This window comes from Stenella coeruleoalba (assembly GCF_951394435.1).
Source record: "Stenella coeruleoalba genome assembly, chromosome: 4".
Classification (NCBI taxonomy): domain Eukaryota; kingdom Metazoa; phylum Chordata; class Mammalia; order Artiodactyla; family Delphinidae; genus Stenella; species Stenella coeruleoalba.
In genome coordinates this window covers 127692534-127716532 of record NC_137149.1, presented here as the reverse complement: position 1 = coordinate 127716532, position 23999 = coordinate 127692534, and the positions used below count along the sequence as shown (strand labels likewise).

The following is a 23999-nucleotide window of genomic DNA, read 5'->3' as shown; positions in this document are numbered from 1 at the left end:
TATACTCCAATAAAGATGTTAAAAAAAAAGAAATAATATACATAAGTATAAAAAAAAAGAAAAAGTATATATTAATTGTTTGGTGAGAGTTATGGGGTCTTCAAGGGTCCCCAAAGGGCAATTTAACTGGGAAAAAAAAAGAAAGAAACAGAAGACAGGTATTTGGCCCAGGCATTCTGTCTCCATGTTTGACTAACAGCCTCCACTCCAATTGCTTCTGCCTAGTTCAGATTTCCCCTGTTCTCAGGATGCAAGTAAGAAAGCTTTCTCTGCGTTTTAAAATACACCAAATTAGTCTAACAAATCTTCATTTTTCAGAAGTCCTGCTAAAAAGGTAAAAAATGAATTTCTTCTCTTAAAAATAAAAGATGAGTAAATAAAGGCTCAAGTAGCAAGAGTCAAGTTGTCAGTGAGTCAAGAGGTGCCTAGGTCTTCTTTGCTACTTGGCTCCCTTTCTGAAACATGAATTCTTTCTATATCCGACAACATCTGAGAACTCTCTAGAAAAATAAATAAATAAAGTATAGCTTTATCAGTGGTTGTCAGGGATTACAGGAGAGAGGGGGATGAACAGTTAGAAGTCAGTGAACTTTTAGGACAGTGAAGATAATAAGTGTGATACTATAATGATGAATACATGTCTATACATTGTCCGAACCCGTAGAATGTATCACACCAAGAATGAATCCTAATGTAAACTATAGACTTTGGGTAATAATAATCTGTCACTGTAAGTTCATCAACTGTAACAACTGTACCACTCTGGCAGGGGATGTACTTTCTGTTCACATTTGATGTGAGCTTAAAACTGCTCGAAAAATAAAATCTATTAGAAAGAGAAAGAAAACAAAACCAAAAAATTATGATTATTTCTTTTCAATAAGTTATGGTTGAAAATGTAATATTTTGAGCAAAGGGTGTAAACTTGAAACCTATTTCATTATATAATGAAAAAGTATATTCCTAAAATAACTGGGACTTCAAACAACTAAAAACTACTGCAGATAGTGGATGTATATATTTCAATTTTCCCATAACTTTATAAAATATGTATATCAATATTTAAAGATTTGGATACCAAAATGTATCTGTATATGGAAATGAATACATGCATTTACAATTCTATAAAACTTCATACAAATAAAATGTAAAGATACTGGGGACCTTTCAAAATATTTCAGAACAGTGAGAGAGAGGGAAAAAAAACCCTCTCTGAATAGTTCATAGGAACCATATTTTTACCCCCTTTAAATACCATTTTGCAGCTAATTCCCTAATAGCACTTTGTAGTCATAGCTGATTCAAACACAAAGCAGCTTCCACTCACTAGCTAAGTAGTGGACCAGCCTCAGGGTACACATTTTTTTTTTAAACCAGTGATGTTTAAGCAAAAAAAAAATTGTATTGAAGTATAGTTGGTTTACAATATTGTAGGGGTGCCCATTTTTAATAATTCACCCTTGACAAAGTTACAAATTTCTACATGTGCCAGATCTTTAGAGTTGCTTAAGCAAGTTAAAGCTTTGAACTAAAATTAAACTCTCAAAGTCAAGGATCTGTCCACAACATCAAGATGGAAGAGTAAGGGGATTGGGACTTCCCTGGTGGCACAGTGGTTAAGAATCTGCCTGCCAATGCAGGGAACACAGGCTCGAGCCCTGGTCCAGGAAGATCCCACACGCTGCGGAGCAACTAAGCCCATGCGCCACAACTCCTGAGCCTGCGTTCTACAGCCCACGAGCCACAACTACTGAAGCCCACACACCGCAACTACTGAAGCCCATATGCCTAGATCCCGTGCTCTGCAACAAGAGAAGCCACTGCAATGAGAAGCCCACACACTGCAACGAAGAGTAGCCCCCACTCGCCGCAACTAGAGAAAGCCCAGGCCCAGCAACAAAGACCCAACGCAGCCAAAAATTAATTAATTAATTAATTAATTTTTAAAAAGAGTAAGGGGATATTTTTGAGTGAGTGAGACCGAAAGGGGGCATGAACCTTGTAAATGGTATAAAGGAGGATAAAGGAAAGCTCTACATGAGCCCAGTCTCCAGCCCAAGGAGTAGATAATTAGACACACGGATTTTGAGAAATGTTGACTAGCAACAAAATCGGGTCACTGTATTAGAATGAGTGCTGGGCACCAGATTTGTGGAGAGCAGACCTGACTGAGAGGCACAAACCCATCACCACTGAGCCCTCAATCCTTGGGTCATGAGCTGACCTGCTCCACAGCTCGGATTCTTTACTAATAAATTGGGGAAAATAACACTTACCTTATAGAATGAAATTTTTTCACAGAACGATATTCATGAAAATTTATAAAATATATAATGATATAAGTAACGTATCTAAAGTTGTAAATTATAGGTACCAATGGCTTATTACATTAATAGCTATAAATAAATAAGATGGAATTTCTTACCAAGGATGAATTCCAGCTGAGGTTCATTTGGAGTCTTCTGAATACCTATGAATAATAGGAACAAATTCAGACTGAAGATATTTAACTCATTATGAAAATTATGTCAACATATATTACTTTCAGCCTGCCCAGTATGTATAAATGCATTACTTGGCAGAACAAATAAACTCAGTTAATCGTCCAGACATGTATATAAGGAGTCGGTTGTCAGGGCAGGACATAATATTTGTAGCAGAACTAGATATGACTACAGATTTGATTGACCTATTTAGCACCATGGCCATAAAAAACGCAAAAACATTGCTTTTGTAAGCCGCATGACAAATATAAAACATATTTTCAACTGTTTCTGTTTCTTTTGGATACATGTAGACAGAGATGGGACCTTCACAAAGGATGACCTCACCAAAGTCCTCTCTAACATAGATTTCTCTTTCACACCACTCCAACCTGGTGTTAATAGTAAATTATTAATTAAAGAGCTACCTCTGGTTAGGTTACTCAGGACTTGATGATGGTGGTTATTCAGCTAACTTACTGTTAGCTCAAATCAGCTTTCTGTTAATGTTTCTATTCCTTTTTTTGGCAATTAAAAAAAATCTATTAACATGGCTAAATGATTGAAGGTGAAGTGGGAGGGAAAGTGAGTCTGAGAAAAAGGTAAGGAAATGGGAATGTCTAATGGTTAGAAGGTAGAAAGGTAAGGCTGGGGCAAGTGATAATGTCATAGTTGGACTCTCTAAGACCACACATGGTACGGGGCTTCCTAAACAAGAGGGGCTGAAGACAGAGATGTCATTTGTAACCACTCATGGTGACCGAGAAATGTAAGAATATTGTAAAAATCTTTTCCTCATTTATTTTTACTGGTGCACCCATCAGAGACAATTTAAATTTATTAGCATTCGGTCATGAATATACTGTGTTAACTACAGATTGGCACTTGCCATCTGCCTCTACAAGGATGAAATCATGTGCTGCAGCTGCTGACCTTCAAAGGAGTTCAGGGTGGAGAGCAGAAATGAGGCACGCTGTGCTCTGGGAAAAACTGGCAGAACCGGTCTTCAGATGGTTAGATATTTTCAGATGACCATTTTATGAGCCCGATTCTTGCATCTCCTCATATCTAGAAAACCACTAAAACCCTTCAAGGTGACGTCTGCTCCTGGTGACTAGCAGAAACCTTCTGCAAAAAATATGTGCTTGATTGCATGGACTCCATCTTCACCAAAATCACATATGTACTGACCTTCCCTCCTGCCTCTTTGGAGCTGTTTCTCAGAGCTGTCTGAAATGCTGTCTCCCAGGCTATAGTCCTCATTTTGCCCCAAATAAAACTTAACTCACAGCTCTCAAATTGTGCAATTTGGTTTTTAGTCGACAACTGTTAGAACCACCTCTTTATATAAAAATCATCCATTTTTTATTTACAGAGTTCACATTTTTTTTGCAGAGTAACCATTTATTTTTATTTCCTGCTGACATTTAACATTGCTATGGTTAACAATTTTAGACTTTCCAAGAGGGGTTAAAGTGACAATCATTAGGTAGGTCTTTGTTAATTTCAAATACTGTGGGTTTTTTTAAAGGTTATTAACAATCTGCTGTAAGCTCTGACGATCAAATTTCTCAGAAAAACTCATCCAACCAATACCATTTTCTAAAGATTATTTTTATAATATAAATAAAATGAGAAGCTAGGCATATGTTTGCCAGGGTTAAATAACTGGGCAACAAGAATCTTCTGAAAAGAAAAAGACACAATTTATGCTAAACAATCAAACCCAAACTCTAAGACGTTAAGCATGAGAGAAAACGTACAATTCTTCCAATGACTTTAATTACTCGAGTAGCACAAAGACCAGTGTTAATGTTCAACTGCAAATCTTGGCCAAATAGCCAAGCTTGCCCTATTTATGTGACTTAGTGTTCTCAGGCATGGCAGCGACAGGCTAAGCATCTAGTGTAACTATTGTGCCCTAATGCTTTCAACTGAAATGTCTTTGGTTTTAAAGAGAAAATTTCTATGTTCCAAAAAATAATTCCACATGAGATTATAAAACTGTTCAATAGAACGTGTACTTAAAAAGTATTTATTAATGTCTTAATACACATTCAAGAATGATGATTCTATTTGCTATTGAACCACTTCATAGATGATCATCTACCTCACCCAAGACAGAAGATGAGAGGCATATCATAGATTCAGAACACTGGAACAAACAGTGCAAAGGAACAAAGTTAGTTAATTTGGGGGGGTGCATGCATACTCACTTGTGAACTGAAATTCCCCAGTATCATTTGCCTGGGGTGTGGGCAGAAAGTTCTGGCCTTCTTCTGATGCTCCTTCCTCTTTGATTTCCATGATCAACCTTCACAGTTCTTTAAATCTTCCAAATATTTGTGCCAAAATGTCACTGCCAATGATACCTGGTTTAATACAGATGTATCTTCACACTAAAGTCCTGATATCCCACTCTGAAATTCTGCATTTAGGAAACAGCAACAGCAAAAATCTCAGTTACTTCAGAGTTCAGGATAAAGCTAAGAATTAAAGGTAGGTACAGCCTACAGCTACCTTCCTATGAACTTCTTTCCTGCCTATCCCACTTTTACTTTCAGAAACAATCCACCCAGTTAATGCACCATAAACTCTGGGTTAAATGGGTAATCTCTATGCAATTACTTTATAGTCATATGAGGGACTTCTAAATTCTGAAAGGTATATTATTTCTCTTCTAGTTCATTTTGTAAAATAGCAGATCGCTATATGTACCTAATTTAGCAGCAAGAGCAGATAGCATCTTGTCCAGGCATTAGCACGTTTTGCTAAGGCGGATCTTGCTATCATTCCTTCCATTAGAACTGCCCTCTACGCTCATCTCTCCATCCACCCTTGTTAGAACATTGTTCATGAGCACATAAAGATAATTTGGCAGGACGCTCTTCTTCCAAGGTGAGCCAACAGGTTGTTCAGGGGAGCTTCCAACCTCATCATTATCCATAAAGTCTCTTGCTGCTCTGTCTGACAAAGGTTTAATTGTTTAATGATTGGGGTATATGGGGAAAAGAATGAATAATAATTCTAAAAAGCTAAAGCTCCAAGGGAAATGAAAATAATGGCAAAATGATGAAAATTAGCATGGGGAAAGAAGCCTCCAAGAATTTAATACCTATGTTGCACAGACAGCCTCAAACAGTATCAGATTCATTTTGATATTTAGCATGTTATACATGACCAAGAACGATTAGGAAAAAAATCAATGTTGTTTTAAATCAAGTTACCAGCTGAATTAAAATGTATAAAAATCTTTAAACGTCTGCCCAATGCTGTTTAATGAGATAGCAGCAGTAGAGTTTGGTTTGGAATACTGATTTGGTTTCCAGCTCCACAAGTCCACAAACTCACTCTTTGTTGTTCTTAACAAAAGCAGCTTCATTTATAATTCAGCTCTAGTTTTTAAATATCATCTGGCAAAAATTAAATCCACAAAGGCATCTTGAATCTTTAGAAATGATTACAATAAGGTTGCAGATAAATACACATTGGCTTCTAAGGATACAACTAGGAATACTTGCTGGGGTAAAGGGCCATAGCACTATCAATAAGACCAAAACCATCAATTTGATAATTATATATTATTTATCTTTTTATTGAGTTATAGTTCATGTACATTATTATATAAGTTATAGGTGTACAATATTGTGATTCACAATTTTTAAAGTTATAGTGCATTTATAGTTACTATAAAATATTGGCTACGTTCCCTATGGGGTACAATATATCCTTGTAGCATATTTTATACATAATAATTTGTATCTCTTAATCCTCTACCACTATATTGGAAATAAAAACAAAAATAAACAAATGGGACCTAGTTAAACATAAAAGCTTTTGCACAGCAAAGGAAACCATTGACAAAATGAAAAGACAACATACTGAGTGGGAGAAAAATATTTGCAAATGATATGACCGATAAGGGGTTAATATCCAAAATATATAAACAGCTCATAGAATTCAACATCAAAAAACAAACAACCCAGACACAGACTGGCTGAATGGATACAAAAACAAGACCCATATATATGCTGTCTACAAGAGACCCACTTCAGACCTAGGGACACATACAAACTGAAAGTGAGGGGATGGAAAAAGATATTCCATGCAAATGGAAAACAAAACAAAGCTGGAGTAGCAATTCTCATATCAGACAAAATAGTCTTCAAAGTAAAGACTATTACAAGAGACAAAAAGGACACTACATAATGCTCAAGGAATCCATCCAAGAAGAAGATATAACAATTGTAAATATTTATGCATCCAACAAAGGAGCACCTCAATACATAAGGCAAATGCTAACAGCCATAAAAGGGGAAATTGACAGTAATACAATCATAGTAGGGGACTTTAACACCACACTTTCACTTTCACCAATGGACAGATCATCCAAAATGAAAATAAATAAGGAAACACAAGCCTTAAATGATGCATTAAAAAAGAAGGACTTAATTGATATTTACAGGACATTCCATCCAAAAACAACAGAATACACATTCTTCTCAAGTGCCCATGGAACATTCTCCAGGATAGATCATATCTCGGGACACAAATCAAGCCTTGGTAAATTTAAGAAAATTGAAAACGTTTCAAGTATCTTTTCTGACCACAACGCTATGAGACTAGATATCAATTACAGGAAAAACTCTCTAAGAAATACAAACACATGGAGGCTAAACAACACACTACTTAATAACCAAGAGATCACTGAAGAAATCAAAGAGGAAATCAAAAAATACCTAGAAACAAATGACAATGAAAACACAATGGCCCAAAACTTATGGGATGCAGCAAAAGCAGTTCTAAGAGGGAAGTTTATAGCAATACAATCCTACCTTAAGAAACAAGAAACATCTCAAACAAACAACCTAACCTTACACCTAAAGCAATTAGAAAAAGAAGAACAAAAAAACCCAAAGTTAGCAGAAGGAAAGAAATCATAAAGATCAGATCAGAAATAAAAGAAAAAGAAATGAAGGAAACAATAGCAAAGATCAATAAAACTAAAAGCTGGTTCTTTGAGAAGATAAACAAAATTGATAAACCATTGCCAGACTCATCAAGAAAAAAAGAGAGAAGACTCAAATCAACAGAATTAGAAATGAAAAAGGAGAAGTAACAACTGACACTGCAGAAATACAAAGGATCATGAGAGATTACTACAAGCAGCTATATGCCAATGAAATGGACAACCTGGAAGAAATGGACACATTCTTAGAAAAACACAACCTTCTGGAACTGAAACAGGAAGAAGTAGAAAATACAAACAGACAAATCACAAGCACTGAAATTGAGACTATGATTAAAAATCTTCCAACAAGCAAAAGCCCAGGACCAGATGGCTTCACAGGTGAATTCTATCAAACATTTAGAGAAGAGCTAATACCTATGCTTCTCAAACTCCTCCAAAATATAGCAGAGGGAGGAACACTCCCAAATTCATTCTACAAGGCCAACATCACCCCGATACCAAAACCAGACAAAGATGTCACCAGGAAATAAACATACAGGTCAATGTCCCTGATAAACATAGATGCAAAAATCCTCAACAAAATACTAGCAAGCAGAATCCAACAGCGAATTAAAAGGATCATACACCATGATCAAGTGGGGTTTATCCCAGTAAGGCAATATATGCAAATCAATCAATGTGATACACCATATTAAAAAACTGAAGAATAAAAACCATATGATCATCTCATAGATTTAGAAAAAGCTTTTGACAGAATTCAACAACAATGTATGATAAAAAGCATCCAGAAAGTAGGCATAGAGGGAACTTATCTCAACATAATAAAGGCCATATATAACAATCCCACAGTCAACATCATTCTCAGTGGTGAAAAACTGAAACCATTTCCACTAAGATCAGGAAAAAGACAAGGTTGTCCCCTCTCACCACTATTATTCAACATAGTTTTGGAAGTTTTAGCCACAGCCATCAGAGAAGAAAAAGAAATAAAAAGAATCGAAATTGGAAAAGAGGAAGTAAAGCTGTCACTGTTTGTAGATGACATGATACTATATATAGAGAACCCTAAAGATGCTACCAGAAAACTACTAGAGCTAATCAATGAATTTGGTAAAGTAGCAGGATACAAAATTAATGCCCAGAAATCTCTTGCATTCCTACACACTAATGATGAAAAATCTGAAAGAGAAATTAAGGAAACACTCCCACTTACCACTGCAACAAAAAGAATAAAATATCTAGGAATAAAACTACCTAAGGAGACAAAAAACCTGTATGCAGGAAACTATAAGACACTGATGAAAGAAATTAAAGATGATACAAACAGATGGAGAGATATATCATGTTCTTGGATTAGAAGAATCAACATTGTGAAAATGACTCTACTACCCAAAGCAATCTACAGATTCAATGCAATCCCTATCAAACTACCAATGGCATTTTTCACAGAACTAGAACAAAAAATTTCACAATTTGTATGGAAATACAAAAGACCTTGAATAGCCAAAGCAATCTTGAGAAAGAAAAACAGAGCTGGAGGAATCAGGCTCCTGAACTTCAGACTATACTAAAAAGCTACAGTAATCAAGACAATATGGTACTGGCACAAAAACAGAAATATAGATCAATGGAACAGGATAGGAAGCCCAAAGATAAAACCACGCATATATGGTCTCCTTATCTTTGATAAAGGAGGCAGGAACATACAATGGAGAAAAGACAGCCTCTTCAATAAGTGGTGCTGGGAAAACTGGACAGCTACGTGTAAAAGAAAGAAATTAGAACACTCCCTAACACCATACACACAAAAAAAACTCAAAATTGATTAAAGACCTACATGTAAGGCCAGACACTATAAAACTCTTAGAGGAAAACACAGGCAGAACACTCTATGACATAAATCACAGCAAGATCCTTTTTGACCCACCTCCTAGAAAAATGGATATAAAAACAAAAATAAACAAATGGGACCTAAGGAAACTTAAAAGCTTTTGCACAGCAAAGGAAACCATAAACAACACCAAAAGACAACCCTCAGAATGTGAGAAAATATTTGCAAATAAAGCAACTGACAAAGGATTGATCTCCAAAATTTACAAGCAGCTCATGCAGCTCAATAACAAAAAAACAAAAAACCCAATCCAAAAATGGGCAGAAGGCTTAAATAGACATTTCTCAAATGAAGATATACGGATTGCCAACAAACACATGAAAGAATGCTCAACATCATTAATCATTAGAGAACTGCAAATCAAAACTACAATGAGGTATCACCTCACACTGGTCAGAATGGCCATCATCAAAAAATCTACAAACAATTAATGCTGGAGAGGGTGTGGAGAAAAGGGAACCCTCTTGCACTATTGGTGGGAATGTAAATTGATACAGCCACTATGGAGTACAGTATGGAGGTTCCTTAAAAAACTAAAAATAGAATTACCATACGACCCAGCAATCCCACTACTGGGCATATACCCTGAGAAAACCATAATTCAAAAAGAGTCATGTACCACAATGTTCATTGCAGCTCTATTTACAGTACCCAAGACATGGAAGCAACCTAAGTGTTCATCAACAGATGAATGGATAAAGAAGATGTGGCACATATATATATGGTGGAATATTACGCAGCAATAAAAAGAAATGAAATTGAGTTATTTGTAGTGAGGTAGACGGACCTACAGTCTGTCATACAGAGTGAAGTAAGTCAGAAACAGAAAAACAAATACCGTATGCTAAAACATATATATGGAATAAAAAAAAAAGTTCTGAAGAAACTAGGGGCAGGACAGGAATAAAGATGTAGAGAATGGACTTGAGGACATGGGGAGGGGGAAGGGTAAGCTGGGACGAAGTGAGAGAGTGGCATGGACTTATATATACTACCAAATGTAAAATAGCTAGTGAAGATGATTGATGGGACAAGGAAAAATCCAAATGCTTCTATCTGCTGTAATGAAAGGAAGGGGGTAAGCAAAAATGAGGTATGATCTGAAAAGTAAGTGACAGAAACTTGAGGATAGTCTCCCTAAGAATCTCAGTTGTTTTTTTCTTTTTTCTTTCAAGGCCATATTTGGGAACTATGAATAAGGAAATATTTCTTGACTTCAAAAGCATAGTTCAGACTGTCATACTGACTGAAGTAAGTCAGACAGAGAAAGACCAATATCATATGATATTGCTTATATGTGGAATCTAAAAAAATGGTACAAATGAACTTATTTACAAAACATTAGTAGAGCCACAGACATAGAAAACAAACTTAAAATTACCAGGGTGGGAGGGGGGAGGGATAAATTAGGAGATTGGAATTGACATATACACACTACTGTATATAAAATGTATAATTAATAAGGACCTACTGTATAGCACAGGGAACTCATCTCAGTACTCTGTAATGGCCTACATGGAAAAAAAATCTAAAAAAGAGTAGCTATATGTAAAACTGATTCACTTTGCTGTACAGCAGAAACTAACACAACAATGTAAATCAACTATACTCCAATAGAAAAATTAAAAGATAATAATAAAAATTTTAAAAAACCAAAAGCCTAGTTCATAAAGGAAAATATTAATAAATTTGATTACATTAAAATAAAATATTCTGTAAGCAAAAGATACAATAAAGCATGCAATAACAAATTACATACTGGGAAAATATGTTTGTAACACAGCAGTTTTCAGCTTCTGTTTAGACAAAGATGTAAAGAATATTACTCCTACCGTAAACTCAAGAAAAAGCTGAATAATATATAAAACCGTAACTTTTCCTTAACTAATCAGAGAGCTTAGGTCTCAGAGCAACCAACCAGGCTGAAATCTAAGGAAAGACAAAGGCCTCCACAGAGCAGAGCTTTCAGGCACAGGAGGAAGGGGTGTCAGTCTCCAAAGAAGCTGGTAATAAGAATTCAATTGAAATATTTAATGACTTACTCAAGGTCAGCAGTAGGCCAGCATGAGTGTATAGAGCTTCTGATAGCCACAAATTCAAAGGTAGTTTGTCCCCACTAACAGACTTTCATGGACCTCATCACATACTCATAAGAAAGACTGGGAGCACACTAGGATCTGAAGAAGGCAATCCTCGGTGATACAGGCCTGGGAGAGCAGAGCAGCAGTCACTGCAGAGAAAACATAGCACAACACTTGCATCCTTATCCCTATAGAACAAAAATGGCAGACCCTGTTGCCATCAGCACACAGGTGAAAACTCATTGCAATTAGGGGATGGAACAAGAGAAGGGAAGGAAAGTTTCCTGGGATCAGATCATTAGAGATCTTCTGATCCTCTATTTCTAAGACAGGGACAGGGTCATTGAGAAAGCCCCTTCCCTAAGACCCAAGAACACAGATTTTGCCTAAGATCAACGTTGAAATAGAACAACAGAGAATGTTTCTGCTCCCAAACACCAGGCCAGCAAACACTAAGAAATAAGTTAACAGTAGGTTACCACTGGGGGAGACACAGAAGCATGAATAGTGACCTCTCTGATGTAGAAGTTCCCAGGAAAAGTCTAAACTGGAGGGTGGTGAACAAATTCTCCAGCCACCCAAATCCCACCCTAAACACCAGTGAACACAGAAGTAAATCTGAAGCTACAGGTGCATTGAGCGTGGGCATAGCAACAACAAAACCCTAACCCAGCTCAGTTACTGACTAGATTGATTCAACTCCCCCAACACACAAAGGCTTAACAGAAAAAGAGAAAAGCTCACTTCCAGGCCTAAGTACTAATTCTTTCATGCCCTACTGTCCTACACACAACACAAAATAGATGAAGACGAAGAAGAAGATGAATAAGAACAAAAACACACTCAAGAGAAAAAGCAAATACACAATCAAGAGATCCAGACTCAGAAATTTTTAGCAAAGACAGAAACTAGTGGAAAAAGTCAAATGGATATGCTAGGAATGTAAAACACCAGCATCAAAGATGAAGAATGCCTCTGATGGGCTCATCAGTAGATGTGACACCATCATGGAAATAAACTGTGAACTTGAAGACAGGCCAATAGAAATAACCCAAACAGAAATACAGAGGAAAAAAGTGAAAATGCATGAGAGCATTCAAAAACTGTGAGACAGTACCAACCAAAATGCATTATCCAAATCTCAGAAAAAAGAAAAAGACAGAATAGATAGTTGAAAAGACAATGGCCTAGGATTTTCCAAAAATATTTAAAACCATCAAAACACCAATTTAAGAAGCTCAGAAAACACCAAGCAGAGTAGTGCACACACACACACACACACACACACACACACACACACACACCCCAATAATCAAATAAGCAAATCAAACAAAAATTAAAGAAAAAAGAAACTTCTACATATATTCAACCTACTGAAAACCAAAGATAAGAGAAAATTTTTGAGGTAAAAAAAGTTTGACCACAAAAAAGGCAAAGTACGCGTAGAGTACCAAAAGAAGAAAATATCTTGGACTTCTTGTTAGAAACTATGTAAGTGGCATCTTAAAAAATCTGAAAGAATAAAAACTGTCAGCCCAAAATTCTACACAAAGTAAAAATAACTTGTAAAAAATTAGGAGAGGTAAAGACTTTTAGCCAGACAAATAATTGACAAATTCATTAGAAGCAGACCTGCACAGCAAGCAATATTAAAGGAAGTTCTTCAAGCACGACATTACAGAAAGATACTTGGATCTACAAAAGAAATGAAGAGCACTACAAATGGTATGAAGAAAAATATATGTTAATTTCATCTTTTCTTACTTTGAGTGACTATAACAGATAATTGCCCAAAGCAGGGCTTGGCATAATTTTCCTGTTAAGGAAAGATAGTAAATATCTTAGGCCTTTTGGGCCATACAGTCTCTGTTACAGCCACTCAGTGCTGCTGCCACAATGTGAAAGCAACCATTGACAATACATAAACGAATAGGCATGCCCATGTTACAATAACATTTTATGTAAAACTAATTGTTATTTAGGATTTGGCCTGCAGGCTAGTATTTGCCAAGCACTGGTCTAGAGCACAATTAGTAGCAATGTATTGTATGCTTATAGCATGTGTAAAAATATAACATATAACATCAATAGCAAAAATGAAGAGAGGAATGAATAGGGAGTTATTGTTTTTACACTAAAATTATAGTATACAATTATATCACTAAAATATATGAAAGTAGACTGTGATTAATTAAAATGTATATGGTACTTCCTAGGGCGACCATTCATATTTTTTAAAAAATAAGTATAAATAATAAGCCAATAGTGGAGGTAAAATGGAATAACAAAAAACACACAATAATCCAAAGGCGGGAGGGAAAGACCAAAAATGATGGAATAAATAGACAAAAACTAGCCAAATATTTGTTTTTAATCCAACCACATCAATAATTACATTAAATGTAAACAGTCTACATACACAGACACACACACACGCACAGCAATTAAAAAGAGAGATTATCAGCTTGGACAAAAAAGCAAGGACTAACTCTATGTTTCATAGTTATATTTAAATATAATGACATATATAGGTTAAAGTAAAAGGATCAAAAAATTTAAACCATGCAGACACTAATCAAAAGAAAATTGAAGTGGCTATATTAATATCAAGTAAAATAGATTTCACATGAAGGAATAATATAATGACAAATGGTTAATTCACCAAAAAGACATAACAATCCTAAAGGTACATGCACCTAACACCAGAGCTTCGTAATACGTGAAACAAAAACTTAAAAAACTAAAAGGAGAAATAGACAAATCCACGATGATATGCTTGGAGACATCAACATCCCTCTCCCAGTAATGGCTAGAACAAGTAAACAGAAATCAGTGAGGATACAGAAGACAACGACAGTACCAGCAACTTGACCTAACTGACATTTATAACACAACGAATTCAACAACAACAGAATATACATATTTTTTTCAAAGTATACATGCAATATTCACTAAGATCATATCCTAGGTCCTAAAACAAACCTTAACAAATTTAAGAGAATTGCAATAAAAACAAGTGTGTGCATATATAAAACACACTAATACTCTTTAGAATCAGAATGAAATCACTACACTACATATCAAACTATGCTTTCAGGGAAATTTATAGTATTAAGTACTTATAATAGAAAAATAAAGGTCTCAAATCAATGATCTAAGCTGTCACCTTATAACTAGAAAAGGAGCAAATTAAACCTAAAACAAGCAGAAATACTGTGTGCAATAAAGATAACTGATAAAGATTTACTTTCCAGAATATCTTAAGAATGATAGCAAAACAACCCAACAGAAAAAACTAGCAAAATATGTAGACAGGTAATTCAAAATTATTAAACACAAATTGTCAAGAAACTTATTAAGAGATTCTGAACTTCACTAGTTATCATGGAAATGCAAATTAAAGCCAAATGAGATATCATTATACGACCATCAATAAGCAAAAATTTTAAAGTCTCAAAACCTCAAATATTGATGAGGATTTCGAGCAATATAAACTTTTATGTACTGCTGGTGTTCCAGTCATAATGGAAAATAATTTGGTAATATCTAGTAAAGTTGAAAAGCAATTCTACTTCCAACCATACATTCTAGAAAAATTCTTGCAAATGCATACCAGAAGACAGTTAAAAGAATGTTTATAATGAATCAACTTCTAATAATAAAATACTGAAACAGGCTAAATGTCCATCAATAAGAAAGTAGATAAATATAATGTGATCTATTCATTCTGCATAGACTGGATTTTCATTTCACATACCAACATTGATTAACTTCACAAAGTAGAGAGAAAAAGGGGAGAAAGAGTGAAGAGGAGACTAAGACGGGGGTGGGGGTGGGGGAAGAAAGAGGATGACACTTACAGAAAATTTTAAAACATGTAAAATAATATTCCAGTTCTGTATTGCATAGGGGTACACACACATGAGGTACAATCACAGAGAAATGCATGATAAACACTAAAATCAGAATAGTTATGATATTTGGGAGGAAGGGTGTAGGAGATGTGATCAGGAAGGGGAACACAGGTGTTTTCAACTGTATTGGGAAAGTTTGATTTATTAAACTGGGTAACAGGTACAAAACATCTACTATATTTTTCTTTATGACTTTGGTAGGAATGAATTTAACAAACTAAATTATGTTAACGTGTTGAGAGGAAATGGGAGGAACTGAGAAGCTTTGAGAAGACAGGTGGAGTTTTGTGCTGGCCTTTATGAGCACTGGATGAGGAACAAGTGGGGCAGTTGTATGGGTCCATCTGGGCCTGGAGACACAGGTTTGTGGAGGCCTCAGTCTGACTAGCTGTGTGGCTTTCTTCAGCGGGGCTCGGCAGCCTGGTGGAGAAGGACAGCTTAGTTGACATAGTGTTGGGGTTTTGTCTGTGGACGCAGTGAGAGAAGGGTGAAGCTGAGAATGCAATACTACTAAGGCGACTGAAAAGTTTCTATGCTAGATTGGGAAGTCATTAATGGGGAAAGATGTGACAGATTGGGGGCTGAGAGAAGAATTCACTCCTAAGGGATAACTTAGGGTATTGTCATGGGATAAATGACAGGCCAAATCCTAAATAACAATTAGTTTTGCATAAAATGTTATCGTAACATGGGCATGCCTATTCGTTTATGTATTGTCAATGGTTGCTTTCACATTGTAGCAGCAGCACTGAGTGGTTGTTACTTAGGGTATTGTCATGGGATAAACGAGTGGATGAAATAGAGTGGTGTTGATGGTCACTAGAGCATAAAAAGACAAAGAAACTGTACCAGCAAGGATGCTAGATGGGTTATTCCCATGGGAATTGCGATTGCCCAGAGGGATTGCAGGCGGAACCTGGGGACCAAGGGAAGACTATGTGTCTGGTAGAAAAGTCTAAAGAGAACAGGAGTTTGGTCAATGAGCATGATAAATAGGGACAGAGGTGTGGCATAGCCAGACATAACAGCTTAGGAGGCCTCTTGTGGCACCAGGAAAACAGTAACCCTGCCTCCAGGCTCTGTATATGTGGCCGATCTACATTACAGTAGGCAGCAGGGTAGCAGAGAACTCCAGCAAAGCAGGTTTCCATTAAGACAAACAGACAAAGAAAACATTTTCTCAGGAGGTAGAAGGCAGATGAGACTATTTTTCACAGAAACAGAAGACCCCAAGGACCTTATGTAATTATTTCAGAAGTGAGAGGATCAGAGGAAGATTGAGTCATAGCCAACTAAGTCCATGGCAAAATGGGGACGAAATAATGGCCAGGATACATGACAGGAGGCACCTGTGGTTTAGGACGTATCCCAGGATGACACGGGTGTGAGGCATCATACAATGGGCCATTCTTGGGTTCTGAGTGGACCTCTGGTTAAAGATGCTTCCTGGCCGGTTCAGCTGAGGTCCAGGCAGGGAGTACTGGAGGCTTGATGACACTGTATACCTATGACTTTCACTTAAGTTTCCAAACATTGCTCTGATATGAAGTGTTGAATGAATTATTATTTCCTAGCCATTTCAAGAAGAAACATAAAGTCTCCATTATGTTGATGGTATAGCCTTTCAGTAGCTAAGCTACTCAACTGCTCACTTCATGTCAGTGTTTCAAAACTTCTGGAGCCAGGACTTCATTCTGATAAACCAGATATAATTCACAATGCCAAATCACTTTAAAACCTTCTAAACGTCTGGAATTTGCAACATGGCGTGTGGATGGGCTGATCTTCTAAGGGTCGGCCGCATGCTGTATGATGCTAAGAAGAGGTAAAAATCAGGAATGTGATCCTGATGGGATTTACCCCTGCCTTCTCAGCTCCTTTCCTCTCATGGGAAATGTCAAGTACTTCGAAGACTACCATCACTGCAGGAAAATTATATTCACAGTTTTTCAACCAGGCCTCTATTCTCAGTAACATGGATTTATTCTTACGCTGTATCATTCAAAAGTAATAGCAGAATTAAAAATAAGATTTCAGGAAAAAATGTTTCCTTGGAAAAAAATGGCATAAATTGGCAAATATTTTACCTAAAAAATTCAGGCACGTATTTAAGGTCAAAGTCCCTCCTGGCTTCTCATGAGGGCCCTGACCAGACAGAGGATATGAACCAGCCATGGATGAACGTTCAGGGGCAATGATTCTGTCCAGGAAAACCAATTGTGTCAGGAGACAATTGAATGCTCCAGGCCAACAGTATGGTTTTACTACTAATATTAAATTTGGTGAGGACACGCTTCGTCACAAGTAGAATAAAGATGAGAGTTGTCAGAGCTCCACTTTGATCAGAAGTCCAGCTTTGGGGGCTTAGTCAGCTACGTCCTCCTCAATTGTACCACGAGGAAGCAGCACGGATATGTTTTCATAATTCTATTTATAACATCCTGTCTGATTGAAACATACTCCTCTCTGGTTCTTTTACTTGATCCTGATGTAACTATACTTTCAGTGGTCAAGTCAGCATGAAACATAATCAAGACCAAAAATTAAAAATAATTGAAATTTTAAAATAGACCCAAATGACTGAACACTTCCAACTCTCCGGATCCATCATTCTGGTTACTTAACAAAGGGATAATATTTTCTTCATTTGTTTCTTTAAATTGCAGAGCTGTCTTTCAGAGATCGCAATCCCGGTCAAGAAATAATCCCAAATTACAATGAGTATTAAATGGTCACTGAAACTAGCAAAATCTTGATGTTCAGAAGGACAGAACACAAAGCAGCAATACAGAGAACTCAGTTCCGCAAGCTTAGTCCAAAGGACTACGTCTCTGGCTCATTCTCAACCAGAGGTCAGTCTGTCGCTCATTTGTTTCAAATTAGTATAAGAACAACGTGGGTCTCCACTGTATATAAAGTCAGAAAGGGAGGCTCTGTCAATCCCTGTGACAAGGCACCCTTAACTTAATCCCGAGAACTCAGCACACCTCAGCCCTACAGCAGATCTGCACCAGCATTTAAAGTTTCCAACAACGATCAGATGTCCTAAGGGGGAACAGTTGGACCAGCTTTGGGAATACAGCTGGTCAGCCTCTGACTTGTTAGACTGTGTTCTGTGTCAGTTATAAAAATGACAGCAACCTGAAGAATTACAAAGTAGAGATGTGAAAACATGTTTGATTTAATCTCAGTCATCTCTTCACGAGAGGTGTGTTACCTATGTCTACCTATCATCACTCTTTAAACACTGAGATAAAAATGTTCTAACAGAATATAGAATTGAAGTGACTTAAGGAAATTAGGGGTCATTTCATTCAAGAGATGAGCACACTGAGACCCAGAGATGGGACAGAAAATCTCCATGGGCTAGGTGGCCACACTGGGATCAGCGAGAAGGTCTTTTGTTCTAAGGTGGGTTTTTACCCTTTTGTTCACAGTGTGACACTCCTGGTTGCTTCTCCCATGTCATCCAAAGGATAGGAACTTTCATTGAATGTTCCAGAACAGACTGTAATTTCATGGAAATTTTTTTTCTATAAATACTTCATGTGACTCATTGCATTTTTGCTTACTTAACGAAAACTTGTAAAGCTGGTCTCGAGCTCCAAATACACTGTTTTGTTTTTTTAATTGCTATCACACAGCAGAGGTTTAAAAAATTGTACGGGCTTCCCTGGTGGCGCAGTGGTTGAGAATCTGCCTGCCAATGCAGGGGACACGGGTTCGAGCCCTGGTCTGGGAAGATCCCACGTGCCACGGAGCAACTGGGCTCGTGAGCCACAACTACCGAGCCTGCGCGTCTGGAGCCTGTGCTCTGCAACAAGAGAGGCCGCGATAGTGAGAGGCCCGCGCACCGCGATGAAGAGTGGCCCCCGCTCGCCGCAACTAGAGAAAGCCCTCGCACAGAAACGAAGACCCAACACAGAAAAAATAAACAAATTAATAATTTAAAAAATGGTACAAGAGGGTTTTATGGCAATTCACTAGATGCTTGGGTATTTTTAAATGGCCTTCTCTTCATCTGAAAACTAACTAAAGGACAGGACTCTACTGTCTACACTTAAGACGACAGGGCTTTTTTCCTGATACTTTTATTTGGCAGCTGCATATTCTAAATGTCATGGCTCCTAGCAGCCCATCTCAAGCCTATCTCAAGAAGCAGAGATGCACAGAGAGAATCTTAATTTGGATGGAGGTTGGTTCTTTTCTCACCTGTACTAAAGAGGACTCCGAGGAAACGCTGCTGCGGCAACGGCGTTTCCTCTTACAAAATGATGCCATGACATTTTCCACCAGCTTTCTTGAGGTATAATTGACAAATGTAATTGTGTCTATTTAAAGGGTGCAAAGTGATGCTTTGATAGAGTGATGCAATAACGTTTAAGGAACACCCTAACTAGGCAACAAAGTGATCTCAAATATTTTAATGAGTGTGAGGCCCTCTCCCTGTGTCAGGGGACAACAAATTAATGAGTTGTGCAAAGTATGTATAATGAAAAAAATGACATGAAAAGGAAGGTATACACATGATATATCACATGCTCTGACCAGGGTATATAAGCATCCCTCTACACGTGCTGATATTCATACTCAGGATCTTGTCTTGAACAGCAAACCAAAGTCACCACCCCTGACACCATGAGCCGTTACAGGCACTATTACGGAGGCCTAGGCTTCAGCTATGTTGGCTTTGGTGGCCTGGGCTTTGGTTAATGGCAGCGTCTGCAGACTGGGCTATGGATGTGACTTCAGAGGCTACGGGTATGGCTCTGGTTATGGACGTTTCGAATATGTCTGCCATGGCCACCTATCCACCAGAAAATGGATTTTCTAGCTTCTGCCGAAATCCTACCACAGGAGCCCAACAGCTGAAATTATAGGGAGCTTTCCAAATTGTGATCTCAAAAACTGGACAACAAAGATCATGCTGGAGTTATTACACAAAAATATCTAGCTTCTCAGAATTTTGGACAATTTTTCAGTAGACTCCTGCATCTCCATCACAATCCTAGAATCCTCTAATTTTGCTTTTGTAACTGATTGGGATTGTCCATTCACCTTCCAATAAAACATTAAATTTGAAACAAACAAGAAAGTTTCAAAATCCTTATGAACACTGTCACACATGTACACCGAAGGCCAGTTAAATACCACCTGCTCAAGCAAAACTAAAACTGAAGTGTCAGCTTTATCCACAGGCCATTTCTAATACAGACATCAGAAGTTATTCACTCACAGAACCGACTGAATTCCTTATGAGGATACATTTCAGGTTCAAATTAGTATTGACTGAATTAGCTATAGTTTCTGATGATTAATTGCTCGTTTTCTTTTGAAATCTGAAATTTCAAAGTAAGACAGATGATGAATTTAATTAAAATTTTATCTTCTGTTTTTATTATGACAGGCAAGAATAAATGTGTATTCATGATGATTGTAATTTCACTTTAACTCTCCAGAGACATTCATAGAGTGCCTGAGGTTATCTACAAAGAATATAATATGACATAACTAAGTTTTCTCATTCTTACTGCAGATGATGAGTCTGAATTCTTTCACTGCAAGCAGTTTCTTTACACACAAATGTGTACCCAGTCACACATTCTACCTAAAATATTTACTCAATAAAACTGCACCACAACAAGAGCAAACACAGGTACTCAAAAATGTAAAAAAAAAGGAAAAGAAAAAGAAAGAACATTTAATTGCTAAACTTGAATTGGGAAGAATATCTACGAAAAGAACAAGGCTGAGTAGTGAAGTTCCAAGCCATTGTTCCACCTGCAAATTCATTTAGAGTTTCTCTGGTGCCTCTCATGCAACTAAAAAAAATCATGGATTAATTTAATGAATTCCTCTATAACATGGGCTAATCTTCTGTGATCAGCTGGAGTAAATGAAGGATTATTACTGAGGCAGTATGGTATTTAAGCTCAGATTTTATGTGAAAAGTATGTCATTAATTTATGCCTGAATACTGAATAAAACTTTTTCCTTCCCCATCTTTTCAATCTCAGGATGAAGCTCTCCAACTCTTAGGATTGTTTTTGATCCCACATGTAAGGAAAAGTAAGGAAAGGAAATACCATAATCATTAGTTCATGTGACATGTATTTATTGAGCATATACTATACAGAATGTAATGTTGTAAATAGAAAAATTTCCTTTTATATTCTGTCTTTGCCAAAGTACTAATGTTCAATCCTTAAATAGCATAACCAACATAACATCCACCTCTGCATGCTTCTCTCCCTCTTTCTCTACCCCTCTACTCCCCACACCCCTCTATCTCCCACCCCATAACATTTTAGCACTTAATACTCACTGGCTCTTTTCCCTTTAGTGAACTACTCTGGGAATTTCTTCACCAGTTGTTTTTCCTTTGTCTGGCAAGTTAGTAAGTCTGTCTTTGTTTGACTATTTCTTGCTGTTGTGTTCTGGAATCTTTTATAATTTAACTCTATTTTAGTCTAGCATGCATATCTGAATCCCTATTACAGTAATTTAGCATGAATGACATTGTAGCAAAGTGGTGAAGAGAGCTATTATAGACCCAGACTACCTAGGCTCTGCCACTTTGAGACCTTGGGCAATTAACTCAACCGTATTATTCCTTAGTTACCTCATCATAAGCTGGTAAAATGGTAATACCTGTCTAACAAATTGTGGAGAGAAGTAAATAAATTAACATATGCAAAACTTTTAGGTATTCCATTTCTAGCAGAAATGGACCAAAGCAACTGAATACTATATGTCCCACTGATCAGAAGTAGATACAAAAAGCAAGATACCTGAGCATTTTGATAAATAAAGAAAAGCAGGAAAATTGTAAGAAGGAGCTAAAACTTGAAGAATTAAGTCACATGAGGGTGAAGTTTTCATTTCCCCTCTGTTTTCTTATAGTTTTGACCTGAAGGCAGTCCTTATTTTTTTGACATGGGCCATAAAACCGTGACAGGTTTAAAAGAATTTAAATCATATAAGCATGTTTTCAGAACATAACAGTATTAAACTAGAATTTAATTACAGAAAAAAATCTGAAAATACAAATATTTGGGAAATAGGCAACACATTCCTATATAACCACTGGGCCAAAGAGGACATCACGAAAGTAATTAGAAAATAATTTGAATTATGAAAGTAAAAGATAATATCAAAATTTGTCAAATGCAACAACTAAAGTAGTGCTTACAGAAATTTAGTAAGTGGGCTTCCCTGGTGGTGCAGTGGTTGAGAGTCCACCTGCCGATGCAGGGGACATGGGTTCGTGCCCCGGTCCGGGAAGATCCCACATGCCGCGGAGCGGCTGGGCCCGTGAGCCATGGCTGCTGAGCCTGCGCGTCCGGAGCCTGTGCTCCGCAATGGGAGAGGCCACAACAGTGAGAGGCCCGCATACCGCAAAAAAAAAAAAAAAAAAAAAAAAAAAGAAGAAATTTAGTAAGCTACTATTAGGAAAGTCTCAAATCTATGATTTAAGCTGCCATCTTAGAAAACTAGAAAGAGTGCATTAAACTCAAAGCAAGCAGAAGGAAGAGAATAATATAAGTAAAAGCAAAATCAATGGGATTGAAAATTAAAACGACTGAGAAAATCAATAAATCCAAAAGCTGTTTCTTCACAAAGATAAATAAAATTGATACACTTCTAGCCAGACTGACCAAGAAAAAAGAGAGAAGCTATAAATTACCAATAAACTACATTTCAATTTTTTAAAAAGGTGTAACTTAGATAAAATTGAACACTTTCTTGAACAAAAACTACCAAATCTCACTCAAGCAGAAATGTATAACCTGAATAGCTCTGTAACTATTACAAACTTGAACTCATATTTAAAAACTACAAATAAAACTCCAGGCTAGATGACTTTCCTGATGAGTGGTACTAAAAATTTGAAGAACAAATAACAAAAATCTACACAAACTCTTTGAGAAAACCAAAAGTGGGGAATAATTTCCAACTCATTTAATGAGGCCAGCATTAACCTAATGCAAAATCAAAGACACCATAAGGAAAAAAAAAAAAAAGACCAATATCTCTCATGAACTTAGACTCACAAAAAAATTATCAACAAAACCTTAGCTATAGCAAATCTAATTCAAAAGTACACAAGAGGGGTTTATTCTAGAATAAACCGTATACAGAGGGGTTTATCTAGGAATGAAAAACTGGTTCAACATTCAAAAATCTCTCAATGTAATTCACTATATCAACAGAATAAAAAACAAAACCTATGATCATCTCAAAGATGCAGAAAAAGTAACTGACAAAATTCAATGTACAGAAAATAAAAACTCTCATCCAGAAAACTAAAAACAAACAAACAAACAAAACTCTCAATTTAGGAGTAGAATGGAAGTACTTTAGCTTGATAATGGCCATCTACAAAAATGCCACAGTTATCATCATAACTGGATAATAAAAGACTCAGTACTTTGCTGCTAAGGTCAGGGATAAGGTAAGAATTTCCACTCTCATCTTTCCTCTTCAGTATCATACTGGAGGTCATGACCAATGCAACAAGTCAAGAAAAACATACAAGACATACAGATTGGAAAGGAACAACTAATGTCTCTTTGCAGACAACATGATTATCTATGTCGAAAATAACCAAAAATATCTACCAGAAAAGCTAGAAATAATCAGTTCATCAAAGTTGCA

General features: G+C 36.7%; 1 protein-coding gene across 8 annotated transcripts in view; it reads right to left on the bottom strand.

Moving 5' to 3' along the window:
* The window catches only part of INPP4B (inositol polyphosphate-4-phosphatase type II B), a 717808-nt gene that overhangs the window by 354772 nt on the left and 339037 nt on the right, over positions 1-23999 (bottom strand). For all 8 annotated transcript variants that reach the window (XM_079920302.1, XM_079920301.1, XM_079920305.1 and 5 more), the window contains 2 exons: positions 4700-4911; positions 2426-2470 (listed from right to left, as the gene is read on the bottom strand). In XM_079920302.1, coding sequence (XP_079776428.1) covers positions 2426-2470; positions 4700-4790 — 136 coding nt within the window. In that variant the 5' untranslated portion in view covers positions 4791-4911. The remainder of the gene's footprint in view (positions 1-2425; positions 2471-4699; positions 4912-23999) is intronic.